At 40.8% G+C, this 16,124-nt stretch overlaps 1 protein-coding gene across 1 annotated transcript; it reads right to left on the bottom strand.

The window, feature by feature from the left end:
- Positions 1-384: 384 nt before the first annotated feature.
- LOC129440867 (G2/M phase-specific E3 ubiquitin-protein ligase-like) lies at positions 385-13,415 on the bottom strand. The gene is made up of 5 exons (XM_055200428.2): positions 13,208-13,415; positions 11,310-11,577; positions 11,069-11,223; positions 10,059-10,296; positions 385-781 (listed from the first exon to the last, which is right to left on the bottom strand). The coding sequence occupies exons 1-4, from the start codon at positions 13,246-13,248 to the stop codon at positions 10,170-10,172; spliced, it is 591 nt and encodes a 196-aa protein (XP_055056403.2). The 5' UTR covers positions 13,249-13,415; the 3' UTR covers positions 385-781; positions 10,059-10,169.
- Positions 13,416-16,124: the final 2,709 nt, after the last annotated feature.

The following is a 16,124-nucleotide window of genomic DNA, read 5'->3' as shown; positions in this document are numbered from 1 at the left end:
TAATCGCAATAGACATTAATAGACTATACCATATGAAAGATAACTTACTCGGCAGTGCAAGAGCATGAGTGGTCCACAAGGCTGTGCTGGTTACAGGTCATGTGGTTTGTCATTTTTTTGCGTGAGACCGGTAAGCATTAGCCTCGATAGTAGTCGTGTCTCCTTCATTGCGTATTTTTATATTTTGAATATATCCCTCCACTGCATACTGTAACCCCTTTTGCCTCGATCTGGAGGAAATCGCGGCGGTATTGCTCCAAAAAATGTCACTGACACGCACGGGTATATCGCTTTCCGTCATGGCAATCTGTCGCGCTGGTCATTTGTTTGTCGGAAGTAGCAACAGTAACTAAGGGGGGCGGGGCTCGGCGAAAGGCTAATTCAAGGTCATGTCCACACCAAAAGCATTTTCATTACCTTATTCTTTGACGAGTAAATACACTTAAGTCTTGCCCCAAAATATGTACCAAAAAAAAGCAGACTCAGATGTTTGCAAAAACATTAGTAACCATTTATTAAACAAGTACTTTTTAAACCTTTCAAAATCCAAGAGACCCCTTAATTGCAGCGTATATCAGGTCTTTGAATTCATCCTCCTCAGACACACCTCTTGGTAGGTAGAGAGTCAGGGTACAGGTTGAGGCATAAGGAAGTCTTCTTGTTCCTTCTTCCTGTTCATAGAAATTAATTGTGCACTTTGCCTGAAACCCCAGTGGAGGGACAGAATCTGCTGCAGTGACAAAAACTAAGAGATCCTCAAAGGATATCCCCACATCTTCCTCTGTCAACGTTCACAATGTAGAAAGTGTTAAAGGCAAGAAGCAAATATAAAATATAGCTGCAAGCAGCAATTGCCGGGTTTCGAGCATTAAAGCACGTCAAAAACGTCAGATGTCGCTTACCAGGCTGAGGAGTTGCACCCGAATACAGACACAATGAATGATAGACCACCTCGCTCCAGAAAAACGAAAGAGATGGTCAAAAACGGATCATACAGACTATTTATGCTTACACACATGTGCACCTATAAGACAAACATTTAATGTCCTTAATGTGAAGTTATAAGGATAATTTGTTAACGAGAATTAGTTATTCAGATTTATACGGAAACATACAATTCAGAAATGGCTGTGTTTAGTTTAACTAAAAGGCCATTGAGTCATGGTATGGTCATCAATGGTTCAAACAGACTGCAGACGTGCATATACGACACAAACAGCAGCGCAGCAGACCGCAAAGACCTACAGTGGACAGCACATCAAAGATGTCAGACGTCGTCGACCAGGCTGATCCAGCATCCACAAAAACGAAAGAGATGGTCAGAAACAGTTCATTCAGACTATGTATGCTTAAACACACGTGCACCTATAGGACAAACATGTCACTTGCTTAATGTGAAGTCATTCGCTTGGGTTCAAGCGATTTGGGACCTTAAGAGCTTTAAGGGCATGCCTGAGTAGATTTGCTGCATTGTACAAAATAAATGATGAAAAGTAAGCTACCAGACACACTTGTTCATAGTTGTCGTCATAGCCGAACCCCATGTCTCTAAGATGTTCTGATACTGAGATACAGCTCTTGCTAAATGGTTGCTAGGGTATTCTCATTGGTTGCTAGGGAGTGAACTGCAATCCACCAATGATTATACTCAAAGCCATGAAAGGCACAATCTATGATGACTCATGATTTTAGATGTAAGGTTGCAGTATTTTTAAGTGAAAATAACAAATAACCACTAGGTGGTGCTATGTCAAACTCGTGCATGCAACCTCGGGTCATGACTGTGTTACATGTAGCTAGTATCACGGCTATTCACTTTAGTTTAGTGAAGAAACAATTGTATGACCATTAGGCTTACTCAATGTCAAAGGTTTTGTTCAATTATGAGGCCAACTACTGGTTTAGGCAAACAATTTTCTTTGTATTGCCTCAGACTCTGCTCAGACATCAGCATATCAAATCTGGTAGAAAAATGTCATTTCATAGCGGATTTATAACCATTTATGTGTAGAAAACACAAAAAATGAATGTAATTTTTCGTTTTTTGCAATTTTCGGCCATTTCTGATGGAAATTTTAACATAACGCCAATAGAGCTTTTTGTTCAGAAGGTAAAGTTAATTTCTTCCTATGGTGTTTTCGAGTCGATCGGAATAACCTTCGCGGAGTTATTCACGCATGTTTTGTAAGCACAGTTTTTGCAGTGCAGAACTAACCGTAAGGCAAAACCTGGTATGTTTGGTATCGTAGGACTTGGAAACAATTCAGGATGATAAAAAAAACAACTCCCATGAAAATCTCTTGACCACAGATAAAATTATAGGCGTGAAAGTTGTAACCATTGCATAATCACAGTATTTAGTGCCATTTTCCCCGTTATAGCGCCATCTAGTGTCCGATCGGCAAGCTTTTTATATCACGGCCTTAGACCGATGGCTTACAAATATGATTCAAGCCCCGTGATGATATCTCAAACGACTCTCGAGTTATGGCCGTTTTAATGTTTTAGGCTCCGCCCAGTTAGGTTTTTGGCCACTCCTTGCGTGATTGAATGTAAATTTCAAATTTTTTTTGATAATTATTTATAGTCACACTCCACAGAATCAATCAGCCTTGGTTAGGTTCAGATCGGGCGAAAAACCAAGGACTAGTTCGCAAAAGTATGTTTGAATGTTATTGCCAATAACTCACAAACCGTTTGATTGACAGCAACGCTTCCAGAGGCAAAGTTTTTCGTCATGAGCCGATCTATCATATGATGTCATGTTTGTTTGTGTACGTCAAACGTCACGTGATACAGGCACCGAAATACGGTATTACGCCCCCTAGTGGCCAAATGACACCAAAATTCTTACAGGCCTTCAGGAGCAGTACACGAAGAAGCACAGTGCGTTTCGTTCCGATCGACCTTTGTTAACCCTGTCAAATCAGTCCTCAACCTTCATTGGCCGACGACGGCCATGTTTTTGAAGATACGCCAATGTCCTTCTAGACCCTCATGGTACATTGCACAAAGACATACAATACAAAATATTAAGTGTATCGGGCTAACGGTTGTGTAGTAATAGCCATTCCCGATCTCAAGCCTGTTACAGCGCCACCTAGTGGCCAAAATCCGCATCTTTTTTACTGTGATCCCGGAGTGAGCTGGTACATATGTGTACCAAACCTCGTTAAGATATCTCAAATCGTTCACGAGTTATAGCCATTTCAGTGACGATAGGCTACTTCCTGTATGGAGTTTTGGTGCCCCCTAGTGACCCTGAAGCGGAATTTCAAATTTTGTTCGATAATTATTTACCTACTCACTCCACAGATTTCTCCTGCATTGGAACGATTCCGATCGGGCAAAAAACCTAGGACTAGTTCATTTTGGCTTGAAATGCATATTATGCAAATTAGCGAAAAAATTTGCATACCGGAAATGAAATCGGAGATATACATTTTTTAAGTTTGGAGCTAGGGATTATAATGATACCAAACACTTGAGTGTATGATGTCCGATTTAGGAGTTATGAGCCCAAACGCGTCGGGCATTGCTATAGCGCCACCTATGGGCCGATTTGGCTGATTCACTGTATCTGAGTAGCCTGCTAATATACAACCAGATGACCAAGTGGCAAGTTTCTACGACTTACGGTTTGGGCTGGGCAACGCGTTTTAAGGCGGAAAAATAATAATAATTAAAGCTGCAAGCAGCATTTGCCGGGTTTCGAGCATTAAGGCACGTCAAAGATGTCACACGTCGTCGACCAGGCTGATCCAGCATCCACAAAAACGAAAGAGATGGTAAGAAACGGTTCATACAGACTATGTATGCTTAAACACACGTGCACCTATAGGACCTATAGGAGTTATCACCAATAACTTACGAACCGTTTGATTGACAGCAACGCTTCAAGAGGAAAGTTGTTCACCATGGGCAGATCTATCAAATGATGTCATGTTTGTGTGTGTATGTCAAACGTCACGTGATACAGGCACCGAAATATGTTATTACGCCCCCTAGTGGCCAAATGACACCTTAATTCTTACAGACCTTCAGGAGCAATACACGAAGAAGCACAGTGCGTTTCGTTCCGATCGACCTTCGTTAACCCTGTCAAATCAGTCCTCAACCTTCATTGGCCAATGATGGCCATGTTTTTGGAGATACGCCAATGTCCTTCCAGACCCTCATGGTACATTGCAAAAAGACACACCATACCAAATATTGAGAGTATCGGGCAAACGGTTGTGTAGTAATAGCCATTCCCGAGCTCAAGCCTGTTATAGTGCCACCTAGTGGCCAAAATCCGCATCTTTTTTACTGTGTCCCCGGAGTGAGCTGGTACATATTTGTACAAAACCTCGTTAAGATATCTCAAACCGTTCACGAGTTATAGCCATTTCAGTGACGATAGGCTACTTCCTGTATGGAGCTTTGGCGCCCCTTAGTGACCCTGAAGCGAAATTTCAAATTCTGTTCGATAATTATTTACCTACTCACTCCAGAGATTTCTCCTGCGTTGGAACGATTCCGATCGGGCGAAAATCCTAGGACTAGTTCGCAAAAGTAGGTTTTGAAGGTTATCACCAATAACTCACGAACCGTTTGATTGACAGCAACGCTTCAAGAGGCAAAGTTGTTCACCATGGGCAGATCTATCATATGATGTCATGTTTGTGTGTGTATGTCAAACGTCACGTGATACACGCACCGAAATATAGTATTACGCCCCCTAGTGGCCAAATGACACCGTAATTCTTACAGACCTTCAGGAGCAGAACACAAAGAAGCACAGTGCGTTTCGTTCCGATCGACCTTCGTTAACCCTGTCAAATCAGTCCTCAACCTTCATTGGCCGATGACAGCCATGTTTTTGGAGATTCGCCAATGTCCTTCCAGACCCTCATGGTACATTGCACAAAGACACACCATACCAAATATTAAGTGTATCGGGCTAACGATTATGTAGTAATAGCCATTCCCGAGCTCAAGCCTGTTATAGCGCCACCTAGTGGCCAAAATCCGCATCTTTTTTACTGTGACCCCAGAATGAGCTGGTACACATGTGTACCAAACCTCGTTAAGATATCTCAAACCGTTCACAAGTTATAGCCATTTTACTGACGATAGGCTACTTCCTGTATGGAGTTTTGGCGCCCCTTAGTCACCCTGAAGCGAAATTTCAAATTCTGTTCGATAATTATTTAACTACTCACTCCACAGATTTCTCCTGCGTTGGAACGATTCCGATCGGGCGAAAAACCTAGGACTAGTTCATTTTGGCTAGAAATGCATATTATACAAATTAGCGAAAAATTTGCATACCGGAAATGAAATCGGAGATATACATTTTTTAAGTTTGGAGCCAGGGATTACAATGGTACCAAATACTTGAGTGTCTGATGTCCGGTTTGGGAGTTATGAGCCCCAATGCGTTGGGCATTGCTATAGCGCCACCTATGGGCCGATTTGGCTGATTCACTGTATCTGAGTAGCGAGCTGATATACAACCAGTTGACCAAGTGGCAAGTTTCTACGACTTACGGTTTGTGCTGGGCGACGCGTTTTATGGCGGAAAAATAATAATAATAATAATAATAATAATAATAATAATAATAATAATAAAACAGACAAATACAATAGGTTTTCAGCACTTCGTGCTCGAAACCCTAATTAAAGCTGCAAGCAGCATTTGCCGGGTTTCGAGCATTAAGGCACGTCAAAGATGTCACACGCCGTCGACCAGGCTGATCCAGCATCCACAAAAACGAAAGAGATGGTAAGAAACGGTTCATACAGACTATGTATGCTTAAACACACGTGCACCTATAGGACCTATAGGAGTTATCACCAATAACTCACAAACCGTTTGATTGACAGCAACGCTTCAAGAGGAAAGTTGTTCACCATGGGCAGATCTATCATATGATGTCATGTTTGTGTGTGTATGTCACGTGATACAGGCACCGAAATATGTTATTACGCCCCCTAGTGGCCAAATGACACCTTAATTCTTACAGACCTTCAGGAGCAGTACACGAAGAAGCACAGTGCGTTTCGTTCCGATCGACCTTTGTTAACCCTGTCAAATTAGTCCTCAACCTTCATTGGCTGATGACGGACATGTTTTTGAAGATACGCCAATGTCCTTCTAGACCCTCATGGTACATTGCACAAAGACATACAATACAAAATATTAAGTGTATCGGGCAAACGGTTGTGTAGTAATAGCCATTCCCGATCTCAAGCATGTTACAGCGCCACCTAGTGGCCAAAATCCGCATCTTTTTTACTGTGATCCCGGAGTGAGCTGGTACATATGTGTACAAAACCTCGTTAAGATATCTCAAACGGTTCACGAGTTATATCCATTTTAGTGACGATAGGCTACTTCCTGTATGGAGCTTTGGGGCCCCTTAGTGACCCTGAAGCGAAATTTCAAAATCTGTTCGATAATTATTTACCTACTCACTCCACAGATTTCTCCTGCATTGGAACGATTACGATCGGGCAAAAAACCTAGGAGTAGTTCGCAAAAGTAGGATTTGAAGGTTATCACCAATAACTCACGAACCGTTTGATTGACAGCAATGCTTCAAGAGGCAAAGTTGTTCACCATGGGCAGATCTATCATATGATGTCATGTTTGTGTGTGTATGTCAAACGTCACGTGATACAGGCACCGAAATATGGTATTGCGCCCCCTAGTGGCCAAATGACACCGTAATTCTTACAGACCTTCATGAGCAGTACACGAAGAAGCACAGTGCGTTTCGTTCCGATCGACCTTCGTTAACCCTGTCAAATCAGTCCTCAACTTTCATTGGCCGATGACGGCCATGTTTTTGGAGATACGCCAATGTCCTTCCAGACCCTCATGGTACATTGCACAAAGACACACCATACCAAATATTAAGTGTATCGGGCTAACGGTTGTGTAGTAATAGCCATTCCCGAGCTAAAGCCTGTTATAGCGCCACCTAGTGGCCAAAATCTGCATCTTTTTTACTGTCACACCGGAGTGAGCTGGTACACATGTGTACCAAACCTCGTTAAGATATCTCAAACCGTTCACGAGTTATATCCATTTCAGTGATGGTAGGCTACTTCCTGTATGGAGTTTTGGCGCCCCTTAGTGACCCTGAAGCAAAATTTCAAATTCTGTTCGATAATTATTTACCTACTCACTCCACAGATTTCTCCTGCGTTGGAACGATTCCGATCGGGCGAAAAACCTAGGACTAGTTCATTTTGGCTAGAAATGCATATTATGCAAATTAGCGAAAAATTTGCATACCGGAAATGAAATCGGAGATAAACATTTTTTAAGTTTGGAGCCAGGGATTACAATGGTACCAAATACTTGAGTGTCTGATGTCCGGTTTAGGAGTTATGAGCCCCAACGCGTCGGGCATTGCTATAGCGCCACCTATGGGCCGATTTGGCTGATTCACTGTATCTGAGTAGCGAGCTGATATACAACCAGTTGACCAAGTGGCAAGTTTCTACGACTTACGGTTTGTGCTGGGCGACGCGTTTTATGGCGGAAAAATAATAATAATAATAATAAATATAGCTGCAAGCAGCAATTGCCGGGTTTCGAGCATAAAAGCACGTCAAAAACGTCAGACGTCGCTGACCAGGCTGAAAAGTTACACCCGAACACAGCCACAATGAATGATAGACCACCTCGCTCCAGACAAAACGAAAGAGATGGTCAAAAACAGATCATACAGACAATGTATGCTTACACACACGTGCACCTATAGCACAAACATGTAACGTCCTTAATGTGACATTATGAGGATAATTTGTTAACGAGAATGAGTTATTCTGCAGCGCAGCAGACCACAAAGACCTACAGTGGACAGCAAACACAGCTGCAAAGATTATGCTTGACATATTTAATGTCCTCCTGAATTGTGTTCTGGTAACCCCAGGACTAAGCGTAAGGCGAAACTTGGCATGTTTTGTATCGATGTACTCGGCAACAATTCAGGACTCCTATGAAACAAGTCCCATTAAAATACGTAGACTATTGGCGTGTAAAATATGCATCCGACCACTAGGTGGCGCTGCAACGAAACTGTGCATACTCCCTCAGGTCCTGCCTACCATCACAATTACCAAGCACCGTGTCATTACGCATAGGTTTTTTGAAGATACAACCTTGAATACATTAACATTTTAAGTAAATTTTGGTTTTTCGCATTTTTTGACCATTTCTGATGAAAATTTTAATATAACGCCAATAAAGCTTTTTGTTCAGAAGGTAAAGTAAGGTTCTTCCTATGGTGTTTTCGAGTCGATAGGATTTACGGTTACGAAGATATTAGTGATTGTTTTTTATGAGCTAAAACGCAGTTCTGGTCGAACCGTAACTCGAAACCTGTCATGCTTGGTATCATAGGATTCGAAAACAATTCAGGATCATACAAAAACAATGACCATGAAAATGTGTTGATCACAGATAAAGTTATAGGCTTATTTACCTGTAACCGTTGCATAATCACAGTATTTAGTGCCATTTTCCCCATTATAGCGCCATCTAGTAACCGATCGGCAAGCTTTTTATATCACAACCTTAGACCAATGGCCTACACATATAATTCAAGCCCCATGATGATATCTCAAACACCTCTCGAGTTATGGCCGTTTAAATGTTTTAAGCTCCGCCCAGTTCGGTTTTTGGCCACTCCTTGCGTGTTTGAATACAAATTTCAACTTTTTTTTGATAATTATTTATATTCACACTCCACAGAATCAATCAGCCTTGGTTAGGTTCAGATCGGGCGAAAAACCTAGGACTAGTTCGCAAAAGTAGGTTTGAACGTTATTGCCAATAACTAACGAACCGTTTGATTGACAGCAACGCTTCAAGAGGCAAAGTTTTTCGTCATGAGCCGATCTATCATATGATGTCATGTTTGTTTGTGTATGTCAAACGTCACGTGATACAGGCACCGAAATACGGTATTACGCCCCCTAGTGGCCAAATGACACCATAATTCTTACAGGCCTTCAGGAGCAGTACACGAAGAAGCACAATGCGTTTCGTTCCGATCGACCTTTGTTAACCCTGTCAAATCAGTCCTCAACCTTCATTGGCCGACGACGGCCATGTTTTTGGAGATACGCCAATGTCCTTCCAGACCCTCATGGTACATTGCACAAAGACACACCATACCAAATATTAAGTGTATCGTGCTAACGGTTGTGTAGTAATAGCCATTCCCGAGCTCAAGCCTGTTATAGCGCCACTTAGTGCCCAAAATCCGCATCTTTTTTACTGTGACTTCGGACTGAGCTGGTACATATGTATACCAAACCTCGTTAAGATATCTCAAACCGTTCACGAGTTATAGCCATTTCAGTGACGAAAGGCTACTTCCTGTATGGAGTTTTGGCGCCCCTTAGTGACCCTGAAGCGGAAATTCAAATTCTGTTCTATAATTATTTACCTACTCACTCCACAGATTTCTCCTGCGTTGGAACGATTCCAATCGGGCGAAAAACCTAGGACTAGATCATTTTGGCAAGAAATGCATATTATGCAAATTAGCGAAAAAATTTGCATACCGGAAATGAAATCGGAGATATACATTTTTTAAGTTTGGAGCCAGGGATTACAATGATACCAAACACTTGAGTGTAGGATGTCCGGTTTAGGAGTTATGAGCCCCAATGCGTCGGGCATTGCTATAGCGCCACCTATGGGCCGATTTGGCTGATTCACTGTATCTGAGTAGCCTGCTAATATACAACCAGTTGACCAAGTGGCAAGTTTCTACGACTTACGGTTTGTGCTGGGCGACGCGTTTTATGGCGGAAAAATAATAATAATAATAATAATAATAATAATAAAACAGACAAATACAATAGGTTTTCAGCACTTCGTGCTCGAAACCCTAATAATAATAATAATAATAATAATAATAAAACAGACAAATACAATAGGTTTTCAGCACTTCGTGCTCGAAACCCTAATAAAACAGACAAATACAATAGGTTTTCAGCACTTCGTGCTCGAAACCCTAATTACAAGTGTGTAGATTTAAAGAAATTAATACCTTGAATTGACATCAGCCAGCACTCCCACTGGAAGACAGTGTCCTCCTCCTGGTCTCTTTTGTTGCTTCCGGAATCACTCCAAACAACTTCAAAAAGGTCTCTGAACTCATTTATTTCCAATTTTTGTCATGTGTTTGTAAACAAGGGGAGGAAATTGTTGCATTTTGGCAAACCACCTCCCACAGACGGCCACAGGAGTTTATTCCAGCAATAAACTGCTGAATCATACTGGCCACTCTGCACAGAAAAAAAGGGTTGTTAAGTCAAGTCCCTGAAAGGTATTAAATATCAGGGCAGCTTCCCAGTTGAGTAAACCAGGACTAGGCATTAGTTTTAAGGACATTGCAGTTTTTACAAAAACAATACTGGTGTGCATCTTATCATAACATATCCGTGCTGTGGTTTTGCTTATGTCAGTACAAAGTGTTTTTAAATTAAGACAGCTCAAATATGCATTTTAGTCTGTGCGGGAAACAGACCGATAGTCTGCGGTGTGCACTCCCTCACTGTAATAAACATTATAACTATAAATCTTAAAAAAATAAATTGACCCTGATACAGCCAATGAAGTATTCCAGAGCAGGGTGTAAAACTAAATCTGCAGACAACAAAAGTGATGCAGTCATTCAGCTTAATTAATTTCAAGTTCACATCTTACACTGTCAGCACAGTCAAATTGACGTTACTAAATATTAATATTAAATACTAGATATAACATTAAATTCTGTTTATAATGTTACATTTATTTATCCAATATTCAAGAGTAATTAACTGTAAACGAATGCAAAAATGCTAATGTTCAAATAGGGAAAGTGTCATGTTTGTCAAGTATGGAACACATGCTCGAAATGTGACTTCTGCATCTTACCCATTCCAGTGAGTAGTGAACACACATCTCTGGTGCAGTGGGCACCAAGCAGCTATATTTAAAGTGCCTTACAAGTATACACTGAACCTGGACACTACTGAAAAAACAGCTGAAAGTAACAGTACATGTATATTTCTTTACCTGTGGTAGATGTAGTGCGTTACCAACTGCCCAAAAAATGTGGGCAGATCACCCACTGATGCCGTAACAATGGTTGACACACCACAGTCACAGATCCAGTCCCCTAGTGTGCTTTTTATTTCTCCCAGCTCCTCTGCAGTGCTGCACCTGACAACCTACAATCATAAATTTTTTGGGGAAAAAATTTGTTCATAAAAGAGCTCATAACTAGATTAGATGGTATTATATTTACTTTAGTTACCTTTGTTAGCTTTTCTGCAACATCGCTTTCCATTAGGTTTTCGACATCAAATGTGGCCAGGCTGGGTTTCTGGCCACACATGGTTAGATAGAGCTCCTTGTTCAAGCATTTGATGCCTGGTCCATTGTGAATTATGGACCAGGCGATCAGTTTTCCTGCCGTGTAGAACTTGTTGTCACCTAAAGCTTTTTGGTCGTAACTGAAGAGCAGCTCCCCAGGTTTGCCCTCAAAAATTCCGATGTTTTCTTGGAGCTCAATCATGAGGAGTCTAAGGTAAAGAAAAGGTAAAATATTATAGCCTGAAAACAACTGGATTTGGACATGCCCTGACACCTTCCTGCCCTGGACTGCTTCCTCAGAAGGCAGCATTTTAGAGCTTTCGGATGCAGCAAGTCACGTCAGAATCCAATGTTTGGTTTGCTTTCTGTCTCCCGAGATACCTTCATGTCCTGTCTCACAATTCTATGTGTTGGCATGCACGGTGAATGCAATTTGGTGTAAATAAAGGTATATATTCACTTTTTAATTGCATTTCTACCAGGTATAAACTGTACAGTCACTGTAACATTGAGGCTATTTTATACTATTAAACACGCATTTATAAGGATTTCATCAGGCACCGGCAACATTTAAAAAAGAACACAAAGAACGGTCTTCTCAGCTACTGTAGTTGAAACTATTGCATCATCAGAACAGGGGGTTCAATGCATCACGTTTTGGTATATAAAACATTGTGCAACGTTTTGTCACGGCTGAATGCAGCCCTGATGATTAAAATGCCTCTTTGGTATTATCAAAATAGTATAATAAAGAGGCAGTTTCCCGGACAGGGTTTAGATTAATCCAGGACTAAGTGCAAGTTATATTAGGACATAAGTTTTTACAAATATACGCAACCAAAAACTACACTGGTGTGCATTTTGGGACAAAACAATGGCACCAATATATGTCAAGATATGGCAGTGTAAGAAGTTTTTAAATTAAAGCAGCTCAAACATGCATTGTAGTCTGGCACTAGCATAAATCCTGTCTGGAAAACCACCCCAAATGCATACAAATGTCTAAACAGAAATTTTTACCATACCAAAGAGGCGTGTCTGACGCATGTGACTGACACATGGATATTTACATTATGTCATTATTATAACATTACATTGAAATGAATACTGAAGAGTAGCAATGTTCAATTTTATTTTATTTACATGAGTAATTGTAAAAAGCGCTATTGTTCCAAAAGCAGCTTTGCTTTACATAAATAAAAAAACAGAAAAACAAAAGGACAAAATACAGTGGCTAAAATTAAACCATACTAGTGAGGAGTAGCAATAGCAATAATAGTTTCAAGTTAAAGCGTAACTAAACCCCTGTTCAGAGCCTGACTCCACCCACTGGCAATATTTGAAAAATGCGAGAAAAGTGGGCAGATCCCAACAGAGATAGAGGGGACGAACTAAGCTCATACCAAGTGTGTGGTGAGATCATAACAAGGGCGTGGTGAGCTTGAACCTGCTTACGTCATGAGTTATTTTTTGGACCCAACATCCAATAGGAAAATTCAACTGCAATAGCCACCATTCAACCTGAAGAGGGCGGCACTCAGACGTTTTTACACCATATACTTTATATCCAAATGTCAAAAAACTTACTAAAATCAATGAACAGCACTAATAAAGCATCATTCTTACAGATCATTAACTAAAAAAGTTGGTTTAGGGTTTAGTTACTCTTTAAGCGCATGTCAGCTGCCTCCTAGGAGAAAAACCTTGTGGGAAATTAAAGTCCTAGGGAAAAAAACCCTTGAGAGAAAGGCAGACATAGCCAATCCTATGGAAAATCTACCATTATATTAAATGCTTTACAATTTGGATTAGTGCATTCCAATGTAACTTCTCACTTACCTGAAAAACTCCCTTCTTGGGCCTCCATAATCCGCTGCCATTTCTCCCACAAACTCAACATTAGGAGTTTTGTGCCATTCAAAGTAGCCTCTTGAGAAGGCCAAACACGCACTACTAAAAATGTGTTTGCGACGTGCAATGACAGTTATACTTGTATGCAGGTCCAGGTTGTCTTCTCTGAACTCATTTAATATATCTTGTAGTTCTCTGTGACTCTGAAAAGATAAAACAAATGACCACTGAATTTTTATTTGGGTGATACAAATACATAAACTTGATAATAAAGACCATCCAAAGTTGTGAATGTATGGGATACTTACATTTAGACTATTACTCCTCACCGGGGAGGCCAGGATTACTTCTTCAATATCGGAATCTGATGATTCCATATAGAAGTCCTCCCTAAGGGTCACAAAATGAAATAAATAAAAAAGTAATACTAGCATAATTTAAAAAACACTTTAATAAACATTTTTTAAATAAAAAAAACAAAACATTCAGAATTCACTGTTGACATGGCATCTTGCTTTTGAAAAATGTACATTTACGATAATGAATTTAGCCTGAAATTCATGATGGCTGTGGTGTACTTACACTGTGCGACTGCTGCCTTCTGTGGGCGCCCTTGTGGCGATGTGGGCAGGGCGGCTGCTGCCTTCTGTGGACGCGCATGTGGCAGTGTGGGCAGGGCGGCTGTTTCCTTGCATTGGCGTACTTGTGGTGGCATAGGTAATGAGGCTGCTGCCATCTGTTTGCACGCTTGTGGTGGTGTGGGCAGGGCGGCTGCTGCCATCTGTCGGCACGCTTGTGGTGGTGTGGGCAGGGCGGCTGCTGCTTGGCCTGGGTGAGCTTGCAGTGGTATCTGCAAGGAGGCTGCCATCTTCGGTGGCCGCACTTGTGGTGGTGTTGGTAACCTGGCAAATAAGTTTTTAAAGGACATTAATCTTACTGAAAAAGTCATAAATGTAAACCAACTGTAGTTATACAAATGGTAATCAATGTGCCAAAAACATTACTACTAGGGGTGTGACAAGATTAAATGTGTATCGCGAAATTAATTATGTCACAAGATTTCTCGTGGAGGTGAAATGCTGGCCGTTTGTCTAACAAAAGGTTACATCCTTTTGGAGCTCGCATTTGTAGACTGCAAATATCAAAAAGACTGTCTTTACAGAATATTAACAAATATAAAGTTTACTATATTATTATATTTAGTTAATCATAAATTGTTATAATATGCTAATGACTTCCGAATGTAATGCTCTGTTAACTGAAATAAACCAGGCTTGATGACGTCAGCATCCTGCATATGGGACCACTGGATAATTCAGTTTTCTGTTTGAGGAACCCCCACTGTCCTGATATCAGCATAAAGACTAGAAAATGCATTTCCGGAGGAACTGCAAAAGTGTGCTTGCTCTGGTGCCGCTGATTTAGTTTGTGCATCCTCACATTGGAGTCCCAAGTACATGTACAAAGTTTGGTTTCAATACGTGAAAGCATTCCTGAGATATGAACGACTTCCTGTTTAGCTGCGTAAAATTTTAGATAGTCACGTGTGAAGGCACGTTTGAATGTAAAGGCTGCCCTCTAGTGGTGAAGACGCCTTGCTTTTTATTTATTTACATAGGCTTCAATTGGATATTTTAAAGTAAAAATAACATAATATAGACATGTTACTGCAATGTTTTTTTTATCTTGGGCATCTTCACATTGGAGTCCCGAGTTCATATAAAAAATTTGGTTTAGAAATGTTAAAAAGATCCTGAGATATGAACTACTTCTTGTTTGGCTACTACGCCACAGGTATATTTTGGGATGTGATGGGCAAATGCTTCCGAAAATCAAAAATCCTTCTAGTAACTTTTGTGAGGCTTGGTCCAAAGATCATGTATGTCGAGTTTTGTGAAGTTTGAACAAACTTTGTGACCTTTTAAAGGTTTTCTGTTCTATCCAATATGGCGGAATAACGACGTGGATCCGTGACGTCATCTTCTCAAGCAACTTACACCGGTACTGCCCGAACGTTTTAAAGTTTGAACGGTGTCTCTGTGTCAAATGGTCTAGTCACTAGAGCTGACACAAAAAATCTACCCGGGAATAATAATAAAACTTAAGAAGAACAATAAGTGTGCTTTTGCAAGCACAGTTAATAAAAGGACCAGAAGCGAGTCCTTTAGCGCCCCCTGCAGGCATTTTTTATAATACATAATGCTAGCCAAGATGTAAGGTCTGGCAACTCTTCACACAAACGGCTCAATGCAAGGGGCGGGATATAAGGTTGTCCCTCAAAATGCCTCTGTACGCAATAGGATAGCGCTATGACCAATCAGAGCAACGAAGAAGGTGACGTATGAGTCCCCTGCGTTTCCCCACCAGTGAAGCTAATTGGTATATCAAACTTTTACCGTAATGTAACCAGTCGGCAAAACTCCAAACACATCTTTCTTGCTTAAAAAGGACTTCAGTAGGGTTATTTGCTCTTCTCTCAAAGAAAAACATAAGTCTAAGTCCTCCAGAGTCGCGGCCAAAGCCGCTTCAAAAAAAAGCTGTTCGCCAGCAGCAGCAGTCATTCTTTGTTTTCTAGTAGGAACCGTCGCAGGCAGCTCTGTCGTCATCATGTTAAGCCCGCCCCACAGACGCTACACACGATGTGATTGGCCTGACCAAATTTTGGTTTTTGGAGCTGTTAAGTGTATTGTGAGTGCCTAGACTAAACCCTGGCAGCAAATATATTTTGCGGCCGCTAGGGTGCGTCTAGATTTCTAGGCTAACATAATGCTGGATTTTATTACAAAGGGTGCATATTACTGTAATGTTTTTACTTGTTTTGAAACTTTATTTAAACCAGTTATTATTGCTTTGTCAGTATTGTGTAATTTTAAAAGTTATTGCTCACTTATAAATAATAAAAATA

This window comes from Misgurnus anguillicaudatus, chromosome 19 (assembly GCF_027580225.2).
Source record: "Misgurnus anguillicaudatus chromosome 19, ASM2758022v2, whole genome shotgun sequence".
Lineage (NCBI taxonomy): Eukaryota > Metazoa > Chordata > Actinopteri > Cypriniformes > Cobitidae > Misgurnus > Misgurnus anguillicaudatus.
The sequence above is the reverse complement of the archived record's forward strand: the minus strand, read 5'-3'. Positions and strand labels throughout refer to the sequence as shown.

What these genes read in the sequence shown, in the direction of transcription:
- LOC129440867 (XM_055200428.2), bottom strand. Translation starts at nt 13,248, where the DNA reads ATGGCAGCGGATTATGGAGGCCCAAGAAGGGAGTTTTTCAG. An exon ending in CCAAGAAGGGAGTTTTTCAG is followed by an intron (nt 11,578 to 13,207) that starts GTAAGTGAGAAG and finishes TCTTTACCTTAG; the next exon opens with ACTCCTCATGATTGAGCTCC. An exon ending in ACGCACTACATCTACCACAG is followed by an intron (nt 10,297 to 11,068) that starts GTAAAGAAATAT and finishes TTTTCTGTGCAG; the next exon opens with AGTGGCCAGTATGATTCAGC.